This window comes from Papilio xuthus, unplaced genomic scaffold (assembly GCF_000836235.2).
Source record: "Papilio xuthus unplaced genomic scaffold, Pxut_1.1 DF825017.1, whole genome shotgun sequence".
Classification (NCBI taxonomy): Eukaryota; Metazoa; Arthropoda; class Insecta; order Lepidoptera; family Papilionidae; genus Papilio; species Papilio xuthus.
In genome coordinates, this window is record NW_013533632.1 from 6,349,286 (window position 1) to 6,371,532 (window position 22,247).

The 22,247-nt window shown below is 31.6% G+C and overlaps 2 protein-coding genes across 4 annotated transcripts in view; one reads left to right on the forward strand and one right to left on the reverse strand.

Moving 5' to 3' along the window:
• Positions 1-24: 24 nt before the first annotated feature.
• On the reverse strand, positions 25-4,268 carry LOC106126465 (galactosylgalactosylxylosylprotein 3-beta-glucuronosyltransferase S). The gene is made up of 4 exons (XM_013324151.1): positions 4,085-4,268; positions 2,797-3,057; positions 2,217-2,487; positions 25-1,969 (listed from the first exon to the last, which is right to left on the reverse strand). Exons 1-4 carry the CDS (start codon positions 4,180-4,182, stop codon positions 1,559-1,561), a joined length of 1,041 nt encoding a protein of 346 aa, XP_013179605.1. The 5' UTR covers positions 4,183-4,268; the 3' UTR covers positions 25-1,558.
• Positions 4,269-4,753: 485 nt separating this feature from the next.
• LOC106126198 (uncharacterized) overlaps positions 4,754-22,247 on the forward strand; it is a 32,021-nt gene continuing 14,527 nt past the window's right edge. The window contains exons 1-4 of one of the 3 annotated variants that reach the window (XM_013323686.1): positions 4,754-5,022; positions 15,462-15,637; positions 21,247-21,387; positions 21,623-21,652. In XM_013323686.1, coding sequence (XP_013179140.1) covers positions 21,633-21,652 — 20 coding nt within the window. In that variant the 5' untranslated portion in view covers positions 4,754-5,022; positions 15,462-15,637; positions 21,247-21,387; positions 21,623-21,632. Of the gene's footprint in view, positions 5,023-14,887; positions 14,964-15,461; positions 15,638-21,246; positions 21,388-21,622; positions 21,653-22,247 lie in introns of those variants that run through there. The other 2 variants (XM_013323687.1, XM_013323688.1) reach the window with 2 other exon arrangements.

Here is a 22,247-nt window from a genome sequence, read left to right on the forward strand (position 1 = left end):
TCTTTTAGCGTCTACATATTTGCGTTTTGGTATTTTCCATAAGTTTTTTTTTTATTATATTAAGGATCATAAAATTATTGCTAACTTCAGTATGACGAGAAGCTGTAACATTATTTCTATTATTTTAAATCTACATAATTTTATGTATAACAACATGAATATTCCAACTAAATCGTTATATACGAACTATTTATGTAATACCATTATTTATTGCAACTTTAAACATAGTAATTTGATTAGCCAAATATACGTTGATCTGAGACCAAAATATCCAGTTAAAATATATTGTTAAAGATAATGAGAGGAATGACGTTTATAGAGATTTTGATCTCACAAATCAACTATAAATGCTCACTAAAATATTCAAGCAAAATTATTGCAGAATTATTACAAGGTAACCGTGTAAACTCGCTCTTAAGGTTTCTAATTTCATATTTTATCAACAAAAAATATATTAAATTAAGAAAACTATAGCTATGTTTACGTAAATTAAGTATTATGTATTACTGTATTGTTTTAAACTAAACTAAGGTTTGACTAAACCCTATAACTCCATTTATAACAATTATTAACAACTGCAAAATTTATTGGACGTAAATGATCCGCTGTCATGACAAAATCTCAAAAGAAATATCAATTAAAAAAAAATAAAAACAATTCAAAATATATGTGTAAATTAGGATAACTAACTTCTTATACATATTTAACAAAACAACACACATTTCATTTTCATACGAGACAATAATCCATAAATGATTCGAGTAATGATTTTTCAAAATAAAGTAAATGATATTAATATATATATATTTATGTATTTGGAACAAAATACATAATAGTAAATTGTAATAGGGTGCTCATTTAACATAAAATAGTTTTTCTTACATCTTTGTCGAAGAATAAATTTGATTTACCAATTCATAGACTTATTCATGAAATATATGACTTCAAATTTGATTACATTATTTGAATGAAGCAATAGCAAACAGTTTATTTATAGGCATAGAGAAGTGATAAAGACAACATATCTACTATACTTCGATGATGTGAAACTTTAGTTTAAATTCTCAAGCAATGTAGTTTACAGAAAAAAAACCTTTATTAAATTTCATTCCGATACTATGCACATATATTATAAACTTTTATCTAAGCTCCGATAGCTCCATATAACATCCAAACTTGCTATATCACAGCTCGACTAAACAATTATGATACACAGAAAGAATGAAACCATACAAGTAACAAACAAAATAAGACTTTCCTTATGGACGAGTCTATAAATTTACTAAGATACTTTTAAAAATGTACTCATAAAATGCATCTAATTGTACTATTGTTTCCATTTTATACCTAAAGGTACCAGAGTCAAATGTAACCCCTATTATTTCAAAGACATAACCAAGAAAAAGACAATGGAAACACCGAGATCATAACTGATAATATGAATAAATAAATTTGTATATTGCATGTAATTTACAATATACATTTAAATGTAACATAGTAATAGTTGAATTTCAATAGGTTCAATAGCTATCATAAGATACATTGTTCATGTTAAAATCTACTGTAAACCAGTAAGAGTTTCATAGCTTTTACGATCACGAATAATATATGGTTTGGTTCCATTATTAGATTCTATACTTGCCATACCTAGTCTCGAGGTCTCTTTGAGAAGATTGACGAAGTTCTGGAATTTAGGCTCTCCGTCAAATTGTTTCAGATTAATCTTTACTGTTGGCTTCTTATATTTAGCAGTCTTTGTATGCCAGACGAGTATTTTCGTACAGTTATCTGCTAATGGTTCGATGTCTTCCATTTTCAAATCCAAACTAACCAAGAATTTGTCTTCTTCATGACCGGCAATGTAGGGCATTGAGGCTGATGGTTTTAGGAATTTCATATTGACAGCAAAACCTGCCATGTCCACAGGAAAAGTTCTTGAACCCGGCCATGAGTCAAAAAATCCAGCTACCTGTAATTGTTTTTTTTTTATTATTAAGTAAGCATGATAAAGGGTGATCAAAATTCAACAGAGAGTGGGGTTTTTAGTGATATCCTCTTCACTCTCTGTCTATATCACAATTCTATGAACAGAAGAAGACAGGTGATAATTAATCATTTAATTTGTTATTTTTAATCATATCAATCTGTTATTCCACAGATTACAAAATATCTTATATTCTTATTATGACTAAATATAAACATATTAAAAGTGTTACCTTTCCATTCTTAACAACAGGCGATGATACTCCATATCCACCGATAAGGCCAACAGGGAACATGGATACTTTCTTCGTATTTCTTATCTCGTCAAACAATTCTAAGTCGACTGTATTGTCATCGTCACCGAAATAAAGAATACCGTCCGAAACATTTTCTTGAAGCCAGGCAACAGCAGCTCTACGATTTGATACTCCACGAGGGAAATTGGTGCCTTTATACAGAAAAGGTTTTGGACTAGATATATGTGTGAATGGTAGATTAGTACGCCTGAAATCGATAAAAAAAACTATAATAGTATCAAACTTATAGAGTGATGAACATACTATGAAGATAATATAAACAATGTATAAAGACAAATCTTTTATCTTTTATGACATGTAATTGCTTTTTCTGCTTGTATTTAAAGAAGTTGGATCGATTTTTATTAAATACCCTTGACAACTTTAAGGTTAGATAAAAAAAAACATTTGACCTTGACTTTACTGAGTTTACTGCAGATGCAACTGATACCATGAAAAATAAAATAATTGGGATAATTTATAATATAAATAAAAATAAATAAGCAGAATAATTTACCTGAGAATATTCAACACCACATCTGAACATAAAGGTTGGTCATCAGCAATTATCCAGTGGATTCGAGGCACATGCATTAAAGTGTGCGCAAGCCTCGTCAGTTCTGGCACTTGTTCTGGCCTTGGATAAGTTGGTGTTACATAGTAGATCATTTTCAAAGTATTGTTGTTATTGACATTAGAACGGTAGTCAGCATAATTCACAGAGCATAATTTGTTTTTGACAGCCAATGGAATAGCTTTGGAACCAACATTTTCAAAACTGAAAAATAAGATGTGCAATTGTTGTATCTTCAATTGAATTAGGACAGAATAATAAATATAACAGTAGATGTTCATTCAACATGTGTAATGTATTCGGCCCGCTCGGTGCATCGGGTGATAACCGAGCGGAATAATGTAAAATGCAAATGGTTTTGTTCCGACGTGCGGACGTGCGCCTACTTATGTAGACTTCATGTGGACGAAGTTCCAGTTAACAGCTAGTTTCATGAATAACACAAATTGTTGTGTAATACTTGACATCTGATATAGAACCAGTAGTAAAGTTTAGTTTACAATGTCTGGTGTTTATATTCTTGAATGAATTTGGATCAGGATAATGCCTCTGCACTCACCCAGACAACATGCAGGTTGCAAAGTAAAGTCGATTTAAAGCTTTGCAACCAAATAACCTGTATGAGGACTCTTATTTACATGTTAGTCCATTGAATGTTCTAGAACATTTGTCAAAACTGTAATAAGCTCTCTCTATTCTTTAGTAGTTGTATTTTGTATGACTACTATTAAATTATACCATGGGTTTCGACCTCCATAATATTATAAATAACACATGTTATCTTTGTTTTTTAAAGAGAACATAAGAGATGGCCCCATGACTCTATACAAGTGCCATTGCAGCTGAAACCCATAACTAGAGATGTGATTGTTTGTTGCTTGTTCATAATTTACTTGTGTAAATATCATTTCATGAAAAAAAAAATCACTACATATTTTATTATAATGTGCTTGTAAAGTTCGCTGTATATCTAGATTTATATTTGAATATCTTTGAATCACATCAATGTCAAATGTATTATGCATACGAATTTTTAAATCATGAGTATTGACAGAAGATGTAATAAAATACTCCTTTTTTCTTCCCACGACAGTGCGACTGTATTTTAATACACTTAACGTATTTACACCTACTATATGGACACACGAAACTTAAGGATATCTGAAATTTAGTCACTGATTTACAATGAATGTTAAATTAATTAGCAACATATTTAGGATTATTTCTGTACCTTAAGATTCCAATGTGACTCCAAAAAAACAAAAACCATATTATACTTAAAACAACAGCCATTGCTAGTGTTTTCTTGGCTATTCTTATTGATTGCATTATTACTGTATTATTAATTTATATTAAATAAGTAATGACTTTGTCAACATTCATTATTATTTTTGTACAAGTACAAGCACAGTCAGGCAAAAACGTAAACTAATGACAATTAAGATTTTAGATGTCATTTCTATACAGATTAAAACTATTTGATACAGATGTTAGAAATACAGTTAGTCTAATGCTTTTCATTAGAAAAAAAATAGATTTTTAAATAATAAAATGTATTTGTACACGTGAAATTAACATGCATAACAAATTGGAACTTTGAATCGAAAAGTGTGATTAATTCAATTTTTTTATTTTTATGGTAATTTAGTTATTTTCGTTCAAGACTTATAATTATAATTTGGAGTTCAAAGATGCCTACAATTAGAAAGTAAGCGCATAATATTAAAATCAAATAAAAAGAACAATGACAAAGATAAGTATGTACCCACTATTTTGCTAAGAACGGGATAAAAAAATCAATACTGTAGTTAAGGCATGCGTGTTCACGACTTAGTGTCGGGAGCCTAAAAAAGTGTCGAAGGCGTACTTTTGAATAATATACGAATAATTGTGATTTTGTTTTGTGACTTTTAACATTGTATTTTCTTGTTGTTTTATGGGTATAATGATTTCCGAAAATATTATTTCATTATGTTGGTGCTTTTGATTTGATTGTCAATAACTTCATAGTGGTTGTGCGGGAGTGATTGCGCATAGTGTTATTGTTTTGTGGAAAAAAACAGTGAAACTTAAATAAATCTTGCTTAAAAACTATATTAATTACCATTAGTCTTATTATTTATTTTCAATTTTTTGTTTTACAAGTGTAATATGTCAGTCTTCAGTGTGGTAAGTAATATTTTAAGCTATATCAACATCACTATAGAGCAATAGACTCGAATGAAAAAATGAATATTTTGTCATATTTGATAAGTTTTATCACTAAGAATGGTCATAATTCTTCGTAAAATATTATAATAAAGGCTGTAGCTTAAATTACATTCGATCTATAAGGTTTAGACGAGTTTTAGTATAGTTTCGAATTTGCATCCTCCATATTTTAGTGCTACGTGCATGGTACCAACTACATAATATAAGTAGGTAGAGCTTTTCGTTTCCGTGCCTTGTTGATTTTAAATCAATATATACGTGAAATTTTCATCAATTTACACGTTTTTACATGAAATTTAATTTAGAAATGTCTAAACTTCGACATGCCAACTAGATCGATATTCTTATATTTGGTACAACATGTACCTTTAAAGGCTTTGTAATTTGGGACAAATGTTTAGTCAATGACTTTTTTATGTGAATTTGCCCATTTAGGAACATTTTTATTTGAAATTTCTTTTTTGGATTAACTTTTTATTTATAAAATATTTTTTTTTGGTTATGTACAATGTATAATGTAAACATACTTGTTCTAATTGTCTTTGTCAAATCTACACCATTTAATACAAAAAAATCGATAATTTGTTCATATTATTGTTTATTGATTAAGAAGACTTACTAAGAATTTTGTTTAGAATGTTCTTTCACAATACTCTGCATCTTAGGTGTATACATACTATTCTTAATTCACCTACATACTATTTGTGAATACAATTTGAGACCAAGTGTCACATGTATGAATCTTTCTACAGTTCAAAGCACCGGACTTCATATTTATGTGCATTTCAAATATGCAAAACATCTTGGCGTGGCTATGTTCAAAATGTGCATATGATGTTTTTAAACGTTTTCAGTCATATATTATCTTGGTCTATTCCAATTATAGAATACTGTATGATGGACAAAAGTCTTCTTATTCTCATAAATAAAAAAATAAATTATGCCTATTAGTTGAATATATTTATACCTTAATTTTATTGTTTATGTGCCATATCATATTCTGGCTTGTATTAGCATGAAATTTACGATGGAAATGTATTAATTTGGAAAGTATAATGTACTTAAACAAAAGTGTTTACAATGTTATATAAATTTAAAGGCAAAATATGAAGATATGCATTTATACATAAATCTGTAACAATAATGTTATAGACATCATACATAATAAATGAGACTGTTGAGTCTGTCATCCTTTGTAAACTCGCAACACTGTTGTTAATTGTTATATTGAACTTAACCAATGTAGGAAATGATAATAATTTCTTTTACCAAATCTTTTAAGTTATCTGTTAATATGAAGCACATGAAATGATAGAAAGTCCGAAAAAGGCATTATATCATTATAGTAATGTCACATGGGGAATAGTGCAGGTATTACATAAAAATTAACAAAGATTATTATTTTGTGAGGTTAGATGTATTTATTGAACTTGACATAATATATATTTCATATTGAAAACATTCCCGTTAACAATATAATTAAGAAATAGAATTATTATTAACAGAACTTTTCAAAAGGGACCATAAATTGTTTATTAATAGAAAATAATAACTATTTTATTTAAAATGTATTACAATTCAACAAATTATTGATCTTTGATGGTGATTATTACTGACCTTACTCTTAAGGAGCATGTTTATGGCGTTTGTTTATAAAATCGTAGACCATAATTATTTAAAATTTTGTTAATAGTGGAATGACATGTTTATAACAATCTATATTTTTTATTTATAACTTTTAATTTTAAATATTTTTTATCTCTTTCGAGGTACGGAACCCTAAAAAACAATAGTAATAAAAATAATAAAACTTAAGTAAACAAAAGAGCTTTAAATATCAAATGTCAAAACAAAATGCGTATTAAAATCTTTTAAAACTTTAACGTACTTGCAGCAACTAGTATTTTATAATATAACGGAATGCACCGGTTTATTAATAAATACCTGTTGACGGCGACTTCTTCGCGAGGAATTAAAAAATAATATATTTTTTAGATCGCAATATTTAATACTCAGCGCACATCGAAACAAAATCATTTTTACTTTCCCGTACTGAGGTACGGGAATTGGTTCAACGAGTAAAGTAATAAATAGAAAGACAAAAATAGATTTCGATATTTGTTAGGTCTTTTTATAAATGTACTCGATTTCAGAAGTTTATAGGTCTAACTTGAATATCACAAATACTCAATAACAAAACATTTTTTTTAATTCTTCAATGTGGAAAATATGTGTACGTGCAAAATTTGCAGCACCTTGACCGTCATTGGATTGTAAAGGGCGCATATCATTTCGATCGGTCAAACAACAAGAATATTGTAATTTGAATCTTAATATGACGTGATGATATACAGAGTGTCCCGTAATTTATAGAAAATCCTGAAACTGCTCTATCTAGTTTCATTTTAATTACCCAAATAAATGGATTTGACATTTGTGGTCTGTTTTTAACCGCAGCGATAATTTACGCAGCACTTCATCTTTAAGGATCGTTTATTAGAAGACGTCAAGCGTGTGTCAAAGTTACACAAAGATAATACGAACATTTCTTATTATAAATACTTTTATTGTAGTCACAATTTTAAAGAAAAAAAATCTTTTTGAACTTTCTGGTTTCAGAAGAATTTACTCTATCTGTGTTTTAATTTTTTTTTTCAAAAAATTTCAAAATGAGATGAAGTATTAGGCGTTTCAGGAATGATTATTTATTACGAGACATCCTCCTGTAGGTTTGGCCTGAAGATTTATGAATTATGCAACAAAAATCATTTGCAATGACGCATTTGTGCGCAGTGAACAGGATATGAAGTGCACGCGTTCTCTTGTTTTTCCAGAATATTGATTGGACAAAATTGAATAGGTATTTTGAAAATATGTATGGGGACTACTTAATATTCTGCTATGTCATAAGACATAGGTGCAGATTCAGAATAAGAGTAGTTATATTTTTCCCGATATAAGAATCAAATGTATCCACAGTTACTGTTACAGTTACACTCTTTGCACCTGGCTTAGTTAATTTACTTTATTATATTTAATTATTTAGCAGGTCTCAAACTTATTTTTATTACGGAACCTTAGATTTTATACTTATATAAAGATTAGATTCTAAGCATTACAAGTTTGAGGTAACTTAAAATGCTTTTCTTACGTTCCTCGTTCAGTTGTATCCTAATTTGGTTGGTACGTAATATTAATATTTAGACGGATTTTCCTCTGGTACCATATAGTGGTATTTTTTTAATTACGTTTAGTACTTATACTTGTAGACCCCCAAAAAGGGGTTCCGCGAAGCACACTTTGAGAAAAGCTGTATTTAAGTAGATTATCCAATTCTTATAATTATCTTAGGTGATTATATTAATTTGAGTTACGTCGGTTGTTTACAGAAAACGCGGTCGCAGATGCCACTTTGCATTTGCTCGAGCCCCCCGCCCCTCCAAAATAATCTTTAAAGTTGTTCTGTTAATCCCTCTCCTCCACTATCTTTTCTTAGGGGTTATTATTGCAGGTTAGTCAGCCAGTCTGTCTTCCTCACTCCATTCTGTTCTTGAAGTCTTATCAGCAACTTGGCGGTGCAAACTACATCTTATTTTGATCGTTTCCTTTTATTTATAACTAATACGGAGATATATTATTTTGGGTCAATGATTGTTGCCTACGATAGATTATTGAAGTACTGCGGCGTTGAGATAATGAGTACAAGTACATGAATAACCTACATAAGAATTCTATAATATGTAATCGCTAGTTATCAACTTTTTACCATAAGGAGGAACTATCTTTTGTGTTTCTACCATATTGTATTAAATCCAAAGTTCTTTTTTAAATAAAAGTATATTAATTTGGAAACAGATTGTTAACGGCATAGTTTATTTTACAGAACGCTTTCGATTGCCTTAATAAACCGGTTAAGTGTCAATGGACACAAGGCTTGTGGATCCGCGGCGGAATATTCCGGCTAATCTATGGTCAAAAGGTGTTTTACGGTTGTTATGCGATATTTTATTTATTATATATGTTATATATTAATAATATGATCTTAAAATATAAGGCTAATACACTCTCTTTCACCAATTACCATGAAAGGATTTTGAAAGGAGTAGATACTTAAATATAAATATTTAAAAACTAAATTACTAATTGCTTTCACTAGCTTTGTAGTTCATTTTTCAACTGGTGACTTTTACATTAATTGAAGTTATCAACGATATAACGATAAGATGTTTGGTAACTTGTCACGTACGCGTGTTTTTTATTTACGTACATTTCGGCGTTTATCAGTTTCGGGACGTAAAAAGACAGACGGAATTATAATTGTCAAATAATCATCATCAGCCTGCCCTTTTCACTACGTATGGTCAGCACAATATTCTACTCTTCCAAACATCTCGTATCACCCGTCATATCTGAATTCATACCCGTTTAACCCGTATCCTCTTTCACTCAATCCATTCATACATTCATTGGTCTTCCTCTACCTTTGTAGCCATATAATGTCATTACTTATTTATGTGCCCACCATCTCTTCGCATAATATGTCTGTACAATATTTTTGCTTATCAATTCCTATACTACTAGCTCAATTTTTAAACTTCTTTTAATATACACACCACACATCTTTCATAACATATATGTACCTAGTTGTTGCATTATACGAAACGAAGTTTGGGGTTGTCTCCAAAAGATTCATTTCAAAAAGATTAAAAATAACTAGCTGTCGCCCGCGATTGCGCCGCGCGAAGAGAAAAAAAAAACTTAATTAGTATGTGTTATTTCAAGGCTATGTTATACATCTATGCCAATTTTCAGCAAGATCCAAGAAGCCGTTCTGGAGATATCTTCTAACACACATCCATCCATCCAAACATCCAAACATTCGCATTTATAATATTAGTAAGATATAATTGTATAAGAAATATTTTTGGATCATTCTGATTAAAAGTCAGTAATAGGTATACTTTGATTGTTGAACACACTAAAAATAGATTTATCCTATGTAGTCCTGTCCATTTAAGCGAAATCAAGTCATCATCAAGTTAGTAAAGCTGCAATAATTCGCAAGGGGGCAGAAAATATTCTGTATTCTATTATATAAGAAGAATGTTAGGCACACCATTTTGTGTGATCCCTGAAAAGATCTTACCTTGCATTTGAAAAAAAATCAAGGTCAAAGGTCCCAAACTTTTTCAACGAAATGGTAACTTTTATCATAAATAGATCCTAGACCGTATTGTAGATCATAAAACACCTACTGTAATCTCGTCGTATTTTTTTTCTAAAAGGTATAGTTTTAAGACGTTTGAACAGTTGCAAAAGTCGTATTTCTTACTAGCCAGCCATAGTGACTTTGTCCACGTGCAAAATACTTTTTAAATAACCCGAAAGAGGATATTCCGTTATTTGTATTGCTACGTGTTGTTTGTTTTTGTAAATTATCAAGTAGTTCTGCTTACGGAATAGGTTTTCAGTTCTATGCGAATTATTGTACCCTTGACTGTTTAAATTGGTCTGACCATCTGAGCAAAAGAGAATGAGTAGACATCTCCTAAATGAACATAATCGACCGACGATAATGAGAATACCGTTATGAATTTCGGCGATATATTATCTATCAAAGTAAATGAAACAAGGATGGTGTGTTGGTCGTATTAATCCTGTGCTATGTAAATTTATTTAGGACAAAGCCTTTGCCTAAACTAGCCAAATAAATATGAAATAAGATAGAGATAAAATGCATCTTAGTTTTGTTGTTTTGGCGGTTACTGAGAGGGGCGAACATACGACTGATTGCCACTCAGCCACTAGAAGTATTGTATCTTGTGTTGCGCAAACGACGATTTCCTGTTTTAAGATGTCAATGGAATGGACGTGTGCATTTTATCCTCTTATATACTTATTGTGTTGGTACTGATGTGTTGAACATTGGTGTTTAAGGAATTATCATGAAACATCTAAGCACCACTGTAAGAATAGATTACAGAAGCAAAAGAAAACTTCTAATTGGTTTCATTAACTTTTCCAATAGGTAAAAAGGTATTATGAAACGAGAAATGTACTAGCGGAATTGAATAGGGATGAAAACAAAAGGCGAGTTAGGGTTGCCAGAACTCGGGTTGAAAACCTAGTAGTGTTGTGAAAGTTTTTGTTTTGCCCGAAACTTTAATTTTACGGTGGACTTTTGAAACTTCTTGAGTTTTACTTTGTTGGGAAAACATATGAATGTACCACCAGAAGTTGTTATACGGCCCTACAATTATATAAGAATTGTGCGCTTGTCAGCAGAAATGTGCTTGTAAGTTCAGCGGCTGTGCCTATGGGCTTATTTGATATTTCCGGTCGTAATAGGTTAAAGATTACCAGTTTAAGAAATTTAATCAATAAATAAGTATTTACTCGGGTTTCGCACCCACAACATCGTTATTGATTCTGATACAGGTCCTAGGTACTAGACATGACGTCAAACTTATAAAAAGTTTAACGTAATGTCTGGTACCTAGGATTTGTGTATTTTTATTTAGCTTTAAGTAAATTATCAACGTTAAAATTATATTCTAATAAAACCTTCAATTTTAACATATTTTTTCCAGTTTAATAATATGCCATATTATTTAATGATCAAATCTATACATCTATACTTTGTACATGATAATAAAATTGAATTGTCTGTATGCAATATAGAGAAAAAAAACACAATTCGTTCATATGTCTGCAAGGCCGCGTTCGGACTGCGTAGTCTCCGGAACGTCTGGACCGATTTAGACTGGAAGGTACCTTATGCACGCGGGCATATTATAGCTTATTTTTTATATCTTTCACTCACGAAGTCGCCGGCGACGGCTAGTAATTATAAAAGAAAATATTATCGAAGTTTAAAAAGTCAAAATACATAATATTGTAATCATTATCGTTAGACATTCTGCCGTAGGAACTAGATTCATTAGTTGAATCTTCTTTAGATAGAATTTTAAGTCCACTTTTTACTAACACTAGATATAGGAAAATCGATAAACCATTATTCGATGGCTTAGGATTGTTATAATAAAAAATGCTAATTGCGGGCTGTGAATATTTATGTCGTGTCAAAGTTGGAACTTGCAGTGGTCGACACTGGCGTCACACTTTCCCTTCTCGTTTGAAACCAATGCTAAATTATTCAAACCATGTAGCCGTTTTTAGACTTTAGTCTATTAAAAATTTAACACAACGTCGGTTCCGTTATGTCTTAAAGTTTAATTTTTTTCTTGTATTGCATCGATTTATAATTTGTTAGATGCACGCTTTCATACAACGTCCAAGGTAAAATGTGTCAGCGTCACGTCACATGAAAATAAAGCATAAACTGTTTAGAACGGACACTTAAATTAAGCCGTTTTGGGGTTTCAGGCCATCTAATGTCAAACAAGGTATTATTTTTGTTGTTCTTGTCGTTTCATATTACTAATGGACAGCGTAGCAAGTGTAAAAGTGACACAGTCAAATAGCGAATGATAACAAAAGAAGGCAATCCAATGATTCTTGCCTTTTTTGGTTGTGGTTCTTCACTTTTCGAGCACTTCCGATCGTGATTTTTATCCATAGGATATTATTGCTTGTTTAAAAGGATACCGTCGATTAAAGTTTATTTTAATTTTTAATTCGCGACTTAGTCCGCGCGAAATATTGTCTTCGGTTAGCATTTTATATTTAGGCTAATTATATATTTTACTTAAACTTAAAAAAAAACATTACGACAAAACATGTTTAACTGATAATACATTCATATAAACCTTACACATTCCCATACAAACTTTATTTATATCAAACTAGCTGTCGCCCGCGACTCCGTCCGCGTAGATATATAAAAAAACTTTATATATTGATAAGTTAAATAAACAACTCTTCTAGGCATAAATTCGAAAAAAAAATGGATAAATAGTATCCTATGTCCGTCTCCTGGCTTTAAGCTACCTCCTCACCTATTTTCAACAATATCGGTAAAGCTTGAGTTAAAAATTGGGTAACTAACACGACTTTCTTACTCTCTCAATATATATATATATATATATATATATATATATAGCCTAAAAATAAGTTCCAACCTTCATCTAGCTGTACAAATGACAACACTTTAACCCTCTCAACCCTTTCATCGCATTAAAAAATAGTCGGTCCTTTCTGAGGCTCTAAACTATCTGTGTACCAAATTTCATTTAAATCGGTTTAGCTTTGGCGTAAACGCGACAGACAGTCAGAGCTACTTTCACAATTTTTATTTTAGTAAGAATTAATTATATTTATTTAATATGTAATAAAGATACTGTAATTAAAACCCTTCTCGCTTCAACCTTATATTACTTTTAGTTCCAACTTAGTTTGATGCTCCGAGCAAGAAACTCTCGCGAACTGCAAGCAACTTTGTTAAGGATGCCTTGGATCGGGGGGAAATATAGGGGGTGTTTATGATTGTAGACGTTTCTCCGACACTGCTCGAGGCTAGAATAAACTTTATTTACTTTCTAGTTTTACAGAAAATTTAATTAGTATGCATTAATTAATTTGAATTTGATATTAATATACCGTCCTTTATTATGATAAAATCGAAGAATTGACCATTCCAGTGAACCTTTTTCGTTATATGTCGAAAGATATTACATATATACGTTCAAATGTTATTAATATGTGTAGATTGAAATTGCCTTTTACACTACATCATTCTGACAAACAGTTTAGAAAGTGTCAATAAATGATTTCCCACCCGGTCGAAACCGGGACGTGTCTCTTGTATTGATCTAAATGGTTAAAGAAATTCTCAAAGGTTCTAAGTAATATTTAAATTATATTTTGACGATATTTTCTATATCTCTATGAGGGGTGTTTGGTGATAATTCTTTACATTCATTCTATCTGAAAAATATATGTAACTGTACACAGGTATCGGCAGTGGAAACTTACGGTAACCTAAAACAGTGAAGTAGATTCATGGTACTTTTGTACTCACCTAGTCAGGGTGGTTACACAAATATACGTCATTTGCCATTTAGTAATGGTGACCATTTTTTACTATGCAAAATGTACTATCAAGCCCATTCAATTGATACCCATGTTAGGGGACTGTGAAAAATATGTAATCCTTCATTTAATCACCGTTGACTTCTTGGATTTACAGTGATTTATACACTGAATGTAAAAAGTTGCCTTGTCATCAGGACTTAAACCGTGTTACAAATTTCAGAATAATCATGAACGGCAAGTGTGTCTAATTAAAGCTCCTTGTTTTGTAAAAGCTGTAAGGATTGAAATGAAATTAGATGTAGATAAGATGTCTGATATTCCTTAGATATCTTTTATTAAGGCTTGCTGTTGCTCGTGATTTCGTTACCGCGAAATAAAAAAATGGTCTAAGTTACTCTCGCATACATAAGCTACCTTCTATTAAAAGTTCCGTCAAAATCAGCCCAGCCGTTTCGGAGATTATGTGGTTTGATTTTACTGAGTAATTTTGTGTTATTAGCTTGCTATCAAGAATATCCAGGTCTTGAAATTGCGATCAATTTTAACAAAAAGTTATATTTAGTGCCGTATAATATGATATGAAGTTATTTATTTATTTAAGTACAAACAAATGTGCTTATATAAACGACTTATTCAAATAACAAAGATATAACTTGTTGATGCATTCAAAAAATAATGTACATGTCAAAACAAAATTAATATGATGTTGTACGTAATGGAAATATCTCTCGCAACTGCGCACTAAGTAATTCGAATACGATATTCCCGTCCCTAGGTAACCTGCCGGTCACCCTCCCGCCCCTGTCGTTCTCGGGAGCTTCAGTCGTAACTTAGTGCTCAAGCCGAGCGGTTGCCTCTTGCAGCACTAGTGCCGATTGCTACTCTTTGCGAATAATACCTTATAGGTAAATTAATGTTTCAACTGAGTTTAATGTTTTAAGTTAATAGTGAATTTAATAAAATCGTATTGAAATATAGCTAGAATTTTTTTTGTGATCTCAATAAGTAAAAATTTATGCCGTTTTAAATAAATACTATTAATAAAAAAATAGAATCTTATTTTTGTTTAATAAAAAAAAATTACGTGATCGCAGTAATAATAAATAATATAATAAACTATTTTTGCGTAATTTTTTTTAGAGAGAAATAATAAATAACTTAAAAAAACGAATAAATATGTTTAAATAGTTTTAATAGCATAATATGCGATATACTTAGATATTTTAGATAAGACAATTTTATGCGATACATATAAGTCCAAGAAAAACGGTGTTTTGTAATTTAGCAAGTGATTACATATTTTTTACTTCATTAATGCAACGAAACTTTAATTTTAATAAGATATTTTTTAAAATATAAATAAATGCTAAAAATCAGTGGTTAAAAGTTTGGTGTTTTTTCAGGTGTTTCTGTTTGTCGTGAGCCACGGCCTGCATGAAGCTGGCTGTGACAACGCGCGACCACTGTGAAACATCTCCTAGTGGTTATTTGCGTATTGGCCACACCGGGGAGAAGGCGCCACGTGTGGGCCTGCGTACAACCGGGGGCGGGCGCTCTGCGCCGCCCCACAACGGGATATGTAAGTAAACATGTTAAAATTGAAAACTTATTCATGTTATCATGGTCACCAAAATCAAGTTCATGTCTCCATTAAATCTGCACTATTGACATCCTCGATGCCACTCTATGTTTCCACACCAAATTCATATCGCACCACTAAATCGATGTTAATTTAGTTATTATTTTTGTAGCGATTCAGTTTTTAATTTTATGTAATTTTGCATTATTCCCACTCATAAGCTTGTAAACATTACTTGGGTTTAAATTGTATGTTGCGCATACTGTAGCGGCTGTTGGCACTCTTTATATGTAGCGAAATACTTGTTGCGCTTATCTGTTGTTTTTTGTTTTTTATTTTTATATTATTTATCGTTATATCTCAGCGGGTAGACTATCCGGCTGTTATGAAGTAGATCCGTAATTTCTTTCTGACTTACAGCAAAATTTACATGATATTTTTAAATTTCGCATTTATTTTACTACTTAAAATTTATAACGGTTAATGTCTAGTTTGGTGTAGTTAAAAGAAGTAATTGACTTTTTTATGTTTTAAAGTTAACTTTGTTGTTTTCTTTTATTTTGATTCCGTTCTACGTTTCTTAACATTGTCTTGTATGTGCATGAACTTTAATATTGCAGAGCAGATGTATATTGCAGCGTGTAAATTTATTATTAATATGATACTGTTAAAAAATATAGAGTATTTAATCTCTGCCATATTTTTGGCATACAAAGCAGTATGTTGACACGGCAACACTATGCGAGCTTTGTATGGCGCACGCGCAAGGTCGCGACTAACAAACGCCTGCGTTAGTCGACTTTTTGCGTCCCTTCGCGTCCGTCTGCGTCCGTTCGAGTCCGTTCGAGTCCGTCCGAGTCCGTCCGCATCTGTCCACCTATGACATTAAACAGTACTAAGTATTGTGTACACGTCACACGTCAATTCTTTCGATATTATATTATTTTTGAAAGATAGAAGCAGTTATTTCGTTATTTTCGAAAGACTTAAATAATATTTTTTTAAATATTAAATTTAATGCGTACCCGGCAAGACCGGTAACGCATCTGCAGTTCCTCTTTTGTTGCGGGTTTCTATAAGCATTTAAATTTTTAATTGAAATCTAGTTTTAACTATTGACTATAACCAATTTCAGTCAAATAAAAAAATTAAGGCTACAATAATTGACTTTTCAACAATTTTTCTTCACTTTTTTATATTTAATTCGAATCTTGTTTAAGACATTTTTTTTTTCTAATGAATTATAACTAATTTCAAAGTGATAAAATTAAAAAATAAACTACATCACTAGCAAACGATCGGTTGTTCTTGTCATATCGTCTAAAAAAGACATTTTACATACAATTTCAACGAAAATGCGCTGTCTACTTTTAGTTAGTTCTTAAAACGTGAATTCAGACAATATGATGTGATGGGCATCGAGCTTAAATGCGCAATTTTAACTTGCTACAACTTTGTTAAAACGCGAAAGAAAAAAACAAAATGCCTTAGTACGGAAACCTGTATGCGGTCCTTCGATATACGACGAACAAAAAAACACTAAAAATATCAATTCACATAAAGCTGAAAATTGATAGGACTGTTATAAATACCATTATATGTAATCGGCAGAGAAAAATCTAGAAAAATACGTACTTAAAAAAATCTTTAAAAATGAAAGGTTTCTAAATTGGGATTTTTGCGTTTTTTTTGGAAAATCGTATTAAATAATTACCTTACTAGGTGTTGTCGATCATAATCTTTATATATATAATTCTTCTGTGAGTGTGTATGTCACTGAACTTCTCTCAAACGACTGGACCGATTTTGATGAAATTTTTTGTGTGTGTTCAAGGGGATCTGGGAATGGTTTAGATTCACAATTTTCATCAAATATTAACTTCATATTAATTTATTCAAATTAAAGACGCGTAGACAGGACAACGTCTGTCGGGTCTGCTAGTTTCTTATAAAAATTGTATAATATTCTCGAGTCAAAATGTTAGTCACCATACTCCTACGAAACGGCTTGACCGTTTCTAATGAAGTTTTATACGCATATTTAGTACGGAACCCTCACAGGACCACTTTGTTGTCTGTCCGTCTGTCTGTCAAGACCCTTTCTCTCAGGAACGCGTGAAGGTATCAAGCTGGAATTTATATCAAATAATCATGTCTGCTGTCAAACTTCAAAGCCTACGCAATCAAAGTTTATGTCACAAATTTTACGGAAATTTCCGACGTTCGCAAGGAAATCAAAACCTACAGGGTACTTCCCGTGAACTTAGCATCTTGAAATTTGACACGAAGCAACGTTGTATAGCACAGATAAAGGAAAAATTGGGAAAACCGCAAATTTTTGATTCCAATGTATATGAATACAATTTTTTTTTTAAATAATTTTAATGGCGGGTTGTAAGGAAAGAAACCTAAAGGGTACTTCCAGTCGACCTAGGGTGTTGAAATTTGGCATGAAGCAATGTGTTAAAGCACATATAAACGAAAACTTTTAAGTTCCATCAGAGTACAAAAATATTTTTAATATGTTATACTTTGTACCCTTTTCCTTATGAACGAGGTATTAAATTGAAATTCATATCAAATACTTAAGTCTATAATACCTTTAAGCTATAACAAAATCAAACTTCTATATCAACGCAATCAAAAAAAAAAGCAATTTAAGCTGAATTTCAAACTAGCAACTACTCGCAAGGGAATCAAAATCAAACCTAAAGGGTATTTCTAGTCGACCTAGAATCTTGAAATTTGGCATTAAGCAATGTCTTATAGCACATATAAAGTAAAAATTCCGAAAACCTTAGATTTTTTTTACATCACATATAATTTTTCAAAATTACAAACTTATTAACTATGACTTGATTGTCGTGATAGGTGAACTTTTACTTAAACCTCCAGGTTTGTTCGGAACCGTCGGGGCGCGAGTCCGACTCGCGCTTGACCAGTTTCATATATAATGGCGTTTGAACATTTTTACCAAGTTTCATCTGTATGCGAATTTATCTACATATTTTTTCATGTACAAACTGATCGAATTAATTTCAACTGTTGATCCGTAATATCGTATAATATAATATAACAGTGGAACGGTGGATCGAAAAAAAGAATTCAGAGTATTTTTATAGGTAATTTTATGATCTACTCTTAGTCTAAGAAATTTTTTTGATAAAACAATTTTTCCGACAAACGCTAAACCAAATTTTGGCACCTTGAATTTTTTTCCATAGGAACTTTTTGGGGCTCAAATACCAATTTTCAGCTCTATGTGAATTATTGTATCTTTACCAATTAATTTCGCTTAATTTGACTGCTACCACTATGGTTTTTAACTATATTGTTTACGTTTTGTCTCTTTAAAATACTTGGGACGTATTTCTAAGGTTTCAAAATTTTATTTAATTAAAATAATTATTTGTAAATTATTAAATAAACCTTATTCTTTATTATGAAAATGACGATCTTGACAGACGGACCACAAGGTAATCCTATAAGGGTTCCGTTTTATTCCTTTCGAGGCACGGAACCCTAAAACTTAGTCGTGACATTTTTAAAACACTAATAAATAATTTTGCGGCAAATGTAACACACAATATGTTTGCTAAAAATGTTTTGCGTTTTAAAGTGTTTTACATAAATATAATAATGAAATATTTTTTACACATTTTTTACTGAGTGGTGCATACGTTTTTTGTGGTGTAAAATGGTATCCATATAAAACATTACTATACGATTTACCAGTGGTAGAGCCCGCTTTAACGCCTTCGCATGAATTGGCCCGGCTCGCCCGGTGAAATACCACGCCCAAACAGAAGACAGGCGTGAAGTGGAAGCAATTCCGCGTTTCATCTGATAAGTGCGTCCCGGAGGCCTGATTTAGTCATCTTTCCTTTCCCACCCTTTTTCTTATCAGGAAAGGATGGAAAGGGGAAGTGGACCTTACGGATGACAGGATGCATGGAAAGGAAAAATATTTTTTCTTTCTGTGCATCCTCTCCTCCGTCGATTAAAGGTAGGCAACGCATCTGCAATTGCGTATATCTATGGGCAACGGTCACTTCGCTATTTCAGCGTTTCCAGGTGGCCGTACGCTCGTTTGCCACCTTATGATATAAAAAAAACGATAAATTGAATGTTTAATATTTTAAAGTTCGCAACGGCTAACCTACTTACTTATATTGACGCGTATATGCAACCCTAGTCACTAGAACTTACTAGTACTGCGTGAGCGAAATTAATTTAAGATTTTTAGGCCATGCGAATATTGAATTCAGTATGGAACGTGATTTTGCTGGCTTTGTTTAGGATTTATATCAGTAGTAATTTAAGTCAATTCATACTTTAGCAGTAATCTAGTTTTAAGTTTTTGGTTAATGTTTTGAATTTACGGCTTTATTGTATTAGTCAAATTCTATCATTTGACACCCGTATTGAAGGCTAGCTAAACATTTTTATTTGCACTCACCTCTATATCCCACTGGATAGGCTGTACAGAAAAATGTATTTTTAATATTTGCTATTTTGGCGCTAACAGTCGCGGTGTTGAAAAAACTAATAAAAGAGCTAGAGTTAGCCAGTTACCTTAAAGTAATAGCTGACATTTTCAAACAGTGTCGATAGTAAAAATGTGTCATTACCCTTTTTATTGTAGCCGTCATCTTGAATTTATTTAAAGTGTACCGAAAGTGTACTAGTCAAGACCCTTCCCTTGACGTCCAAGCTAGGGTGGTAGTACAAAAATTATTATCCGGCATTTATCAAATGATGGCCATTTTAGATTATTCATAGTGTACAGTACTCTCAGGGCCCTATATTTAATATCCATAGTTATAATAAAATGTATCATCCTCCATTTTGTATTACACATACTCTAACCGTACTAAAGTCGTCAAGCCCTTTCACATATATAAGTTTTTTTTGGGTGATGCTATGCTATGCTAAATTTAATATCACTCTTCAAGGATAACATTCTAAGCTAAAATACAATAAAAAGGTACTATAAATGTATAGTCCTGATGGGGTGATGGTACAGAAACATCATCCGCCATTTTTCATTATTCGTAGTGTTTCGTACTTCTCAAACTCTTTCATTTAATACCCATGTTGGGTTGGTTGTACAAATGTATTTTTGTTTGTACATTTTTAAGAGCGGCCGACTTGTATTACTTATAGTGTACTGTACTATACTGGTCAAGCACTTACATGTCATTCATAATTTTGTTGATATTTTTTTAAAGTCTATAGCCAAGTAATTCTAAGCGGCCGCTACCTACAACAACGACCGCATGTTTTTCCATAAACCCCAAAATAGGTTTCTAATTTATGGTCAGTCCAAGATGATCATCATTACAAATTGGCGCATGTCAATTTTGTTATGCAACTAACCCTACATTGGTATATGAAAGGGCTTGGCTATTAGAATACGGCAAGAAAATCGTAATAAACACATTAACTAAACACTTAGAAATGATTAACTCATTTATTAAATGCTTGCTTTTTAAAATTAATTTATGACTCTTTCCTTTCAAAAAGAGTAACTTTTCGAAATATTTCTTTACTTTAACGTTTTTAAGAAACATAAACGGTAAACTTTAAGTTATACGTCCTTGATCCAGATACCCTCCAGATGGTTTATTGACATCGGGAAAAACTAAGCATGATGTAGGATTCGATCCGCACATCATCGCGCCGGATCCATTCGCATCAGACGTTAACATCGATGAAATTTGTACAGAAGACCTGATCCTGTTGACTAAGTAAGTTTTAAAACATAATTGGAATGCCTTTTCGTCAAAAGACGTCAGGTATTAAATGCCTCACTGAGCGTACTCACTAAAAGACCACTTAAACGCTACGAGTGCGGCTGTGAGTTGTCATTGGATTCGTATTTCTTTCTAAAGTGTTTGTGAAATTGTGAGTGTGTCGCCAGTCGGTTTTTTTTTGTGATATATTCGTAGATTGTATTCATATAGATTTATTATTTCGACACAGTTGTCGAACTATGGAGGAGCCGAATGAAAGGTAAGTTGTAGTGAATATATTTATTATGATAATATTGTAGGGTTCGTTTTAAATTAATCTATGATAAACGCAACCTCGCTTTACTATAATTTTAATGTCATCGTCTATTTTAATTTGAAATGCGAAAGTTTGGATGAAATATGTAGATATAGAATGCAGTTTAGAAGAACACATAGACTACTAAGTTTTGTTAGTAAAAGTCGCGGGCAATAACTAGTTTATATTAGAAAGATAACACACACCTACAATTGGGTATTGCAATGTAATGTTCGTATGCGTTCCTAAACCACCGGGTAGGTAGCTTTTGATGAAATTGTGAAGTTCTCTTACTACTGCATGCACCACTTGTTATTTACACTAGCAATTTTGGATTCGGGATTTATTTTGGTGGCGGGGATTTAGAATCCGATATAAAGCACATATTTATGTATGAACTTTTATATGTAAAAAGGTGAAACGGGGACAGTAAAATTAACTTAGAATAAAAATAATCAAGTTCTGTATAAACTTTATCACGGAAGAATACTTATCAAATGTTAAGCATAAATCTAAATAGACTCGTATATTTGTACAACACCAAATTAACGAAAAAGTA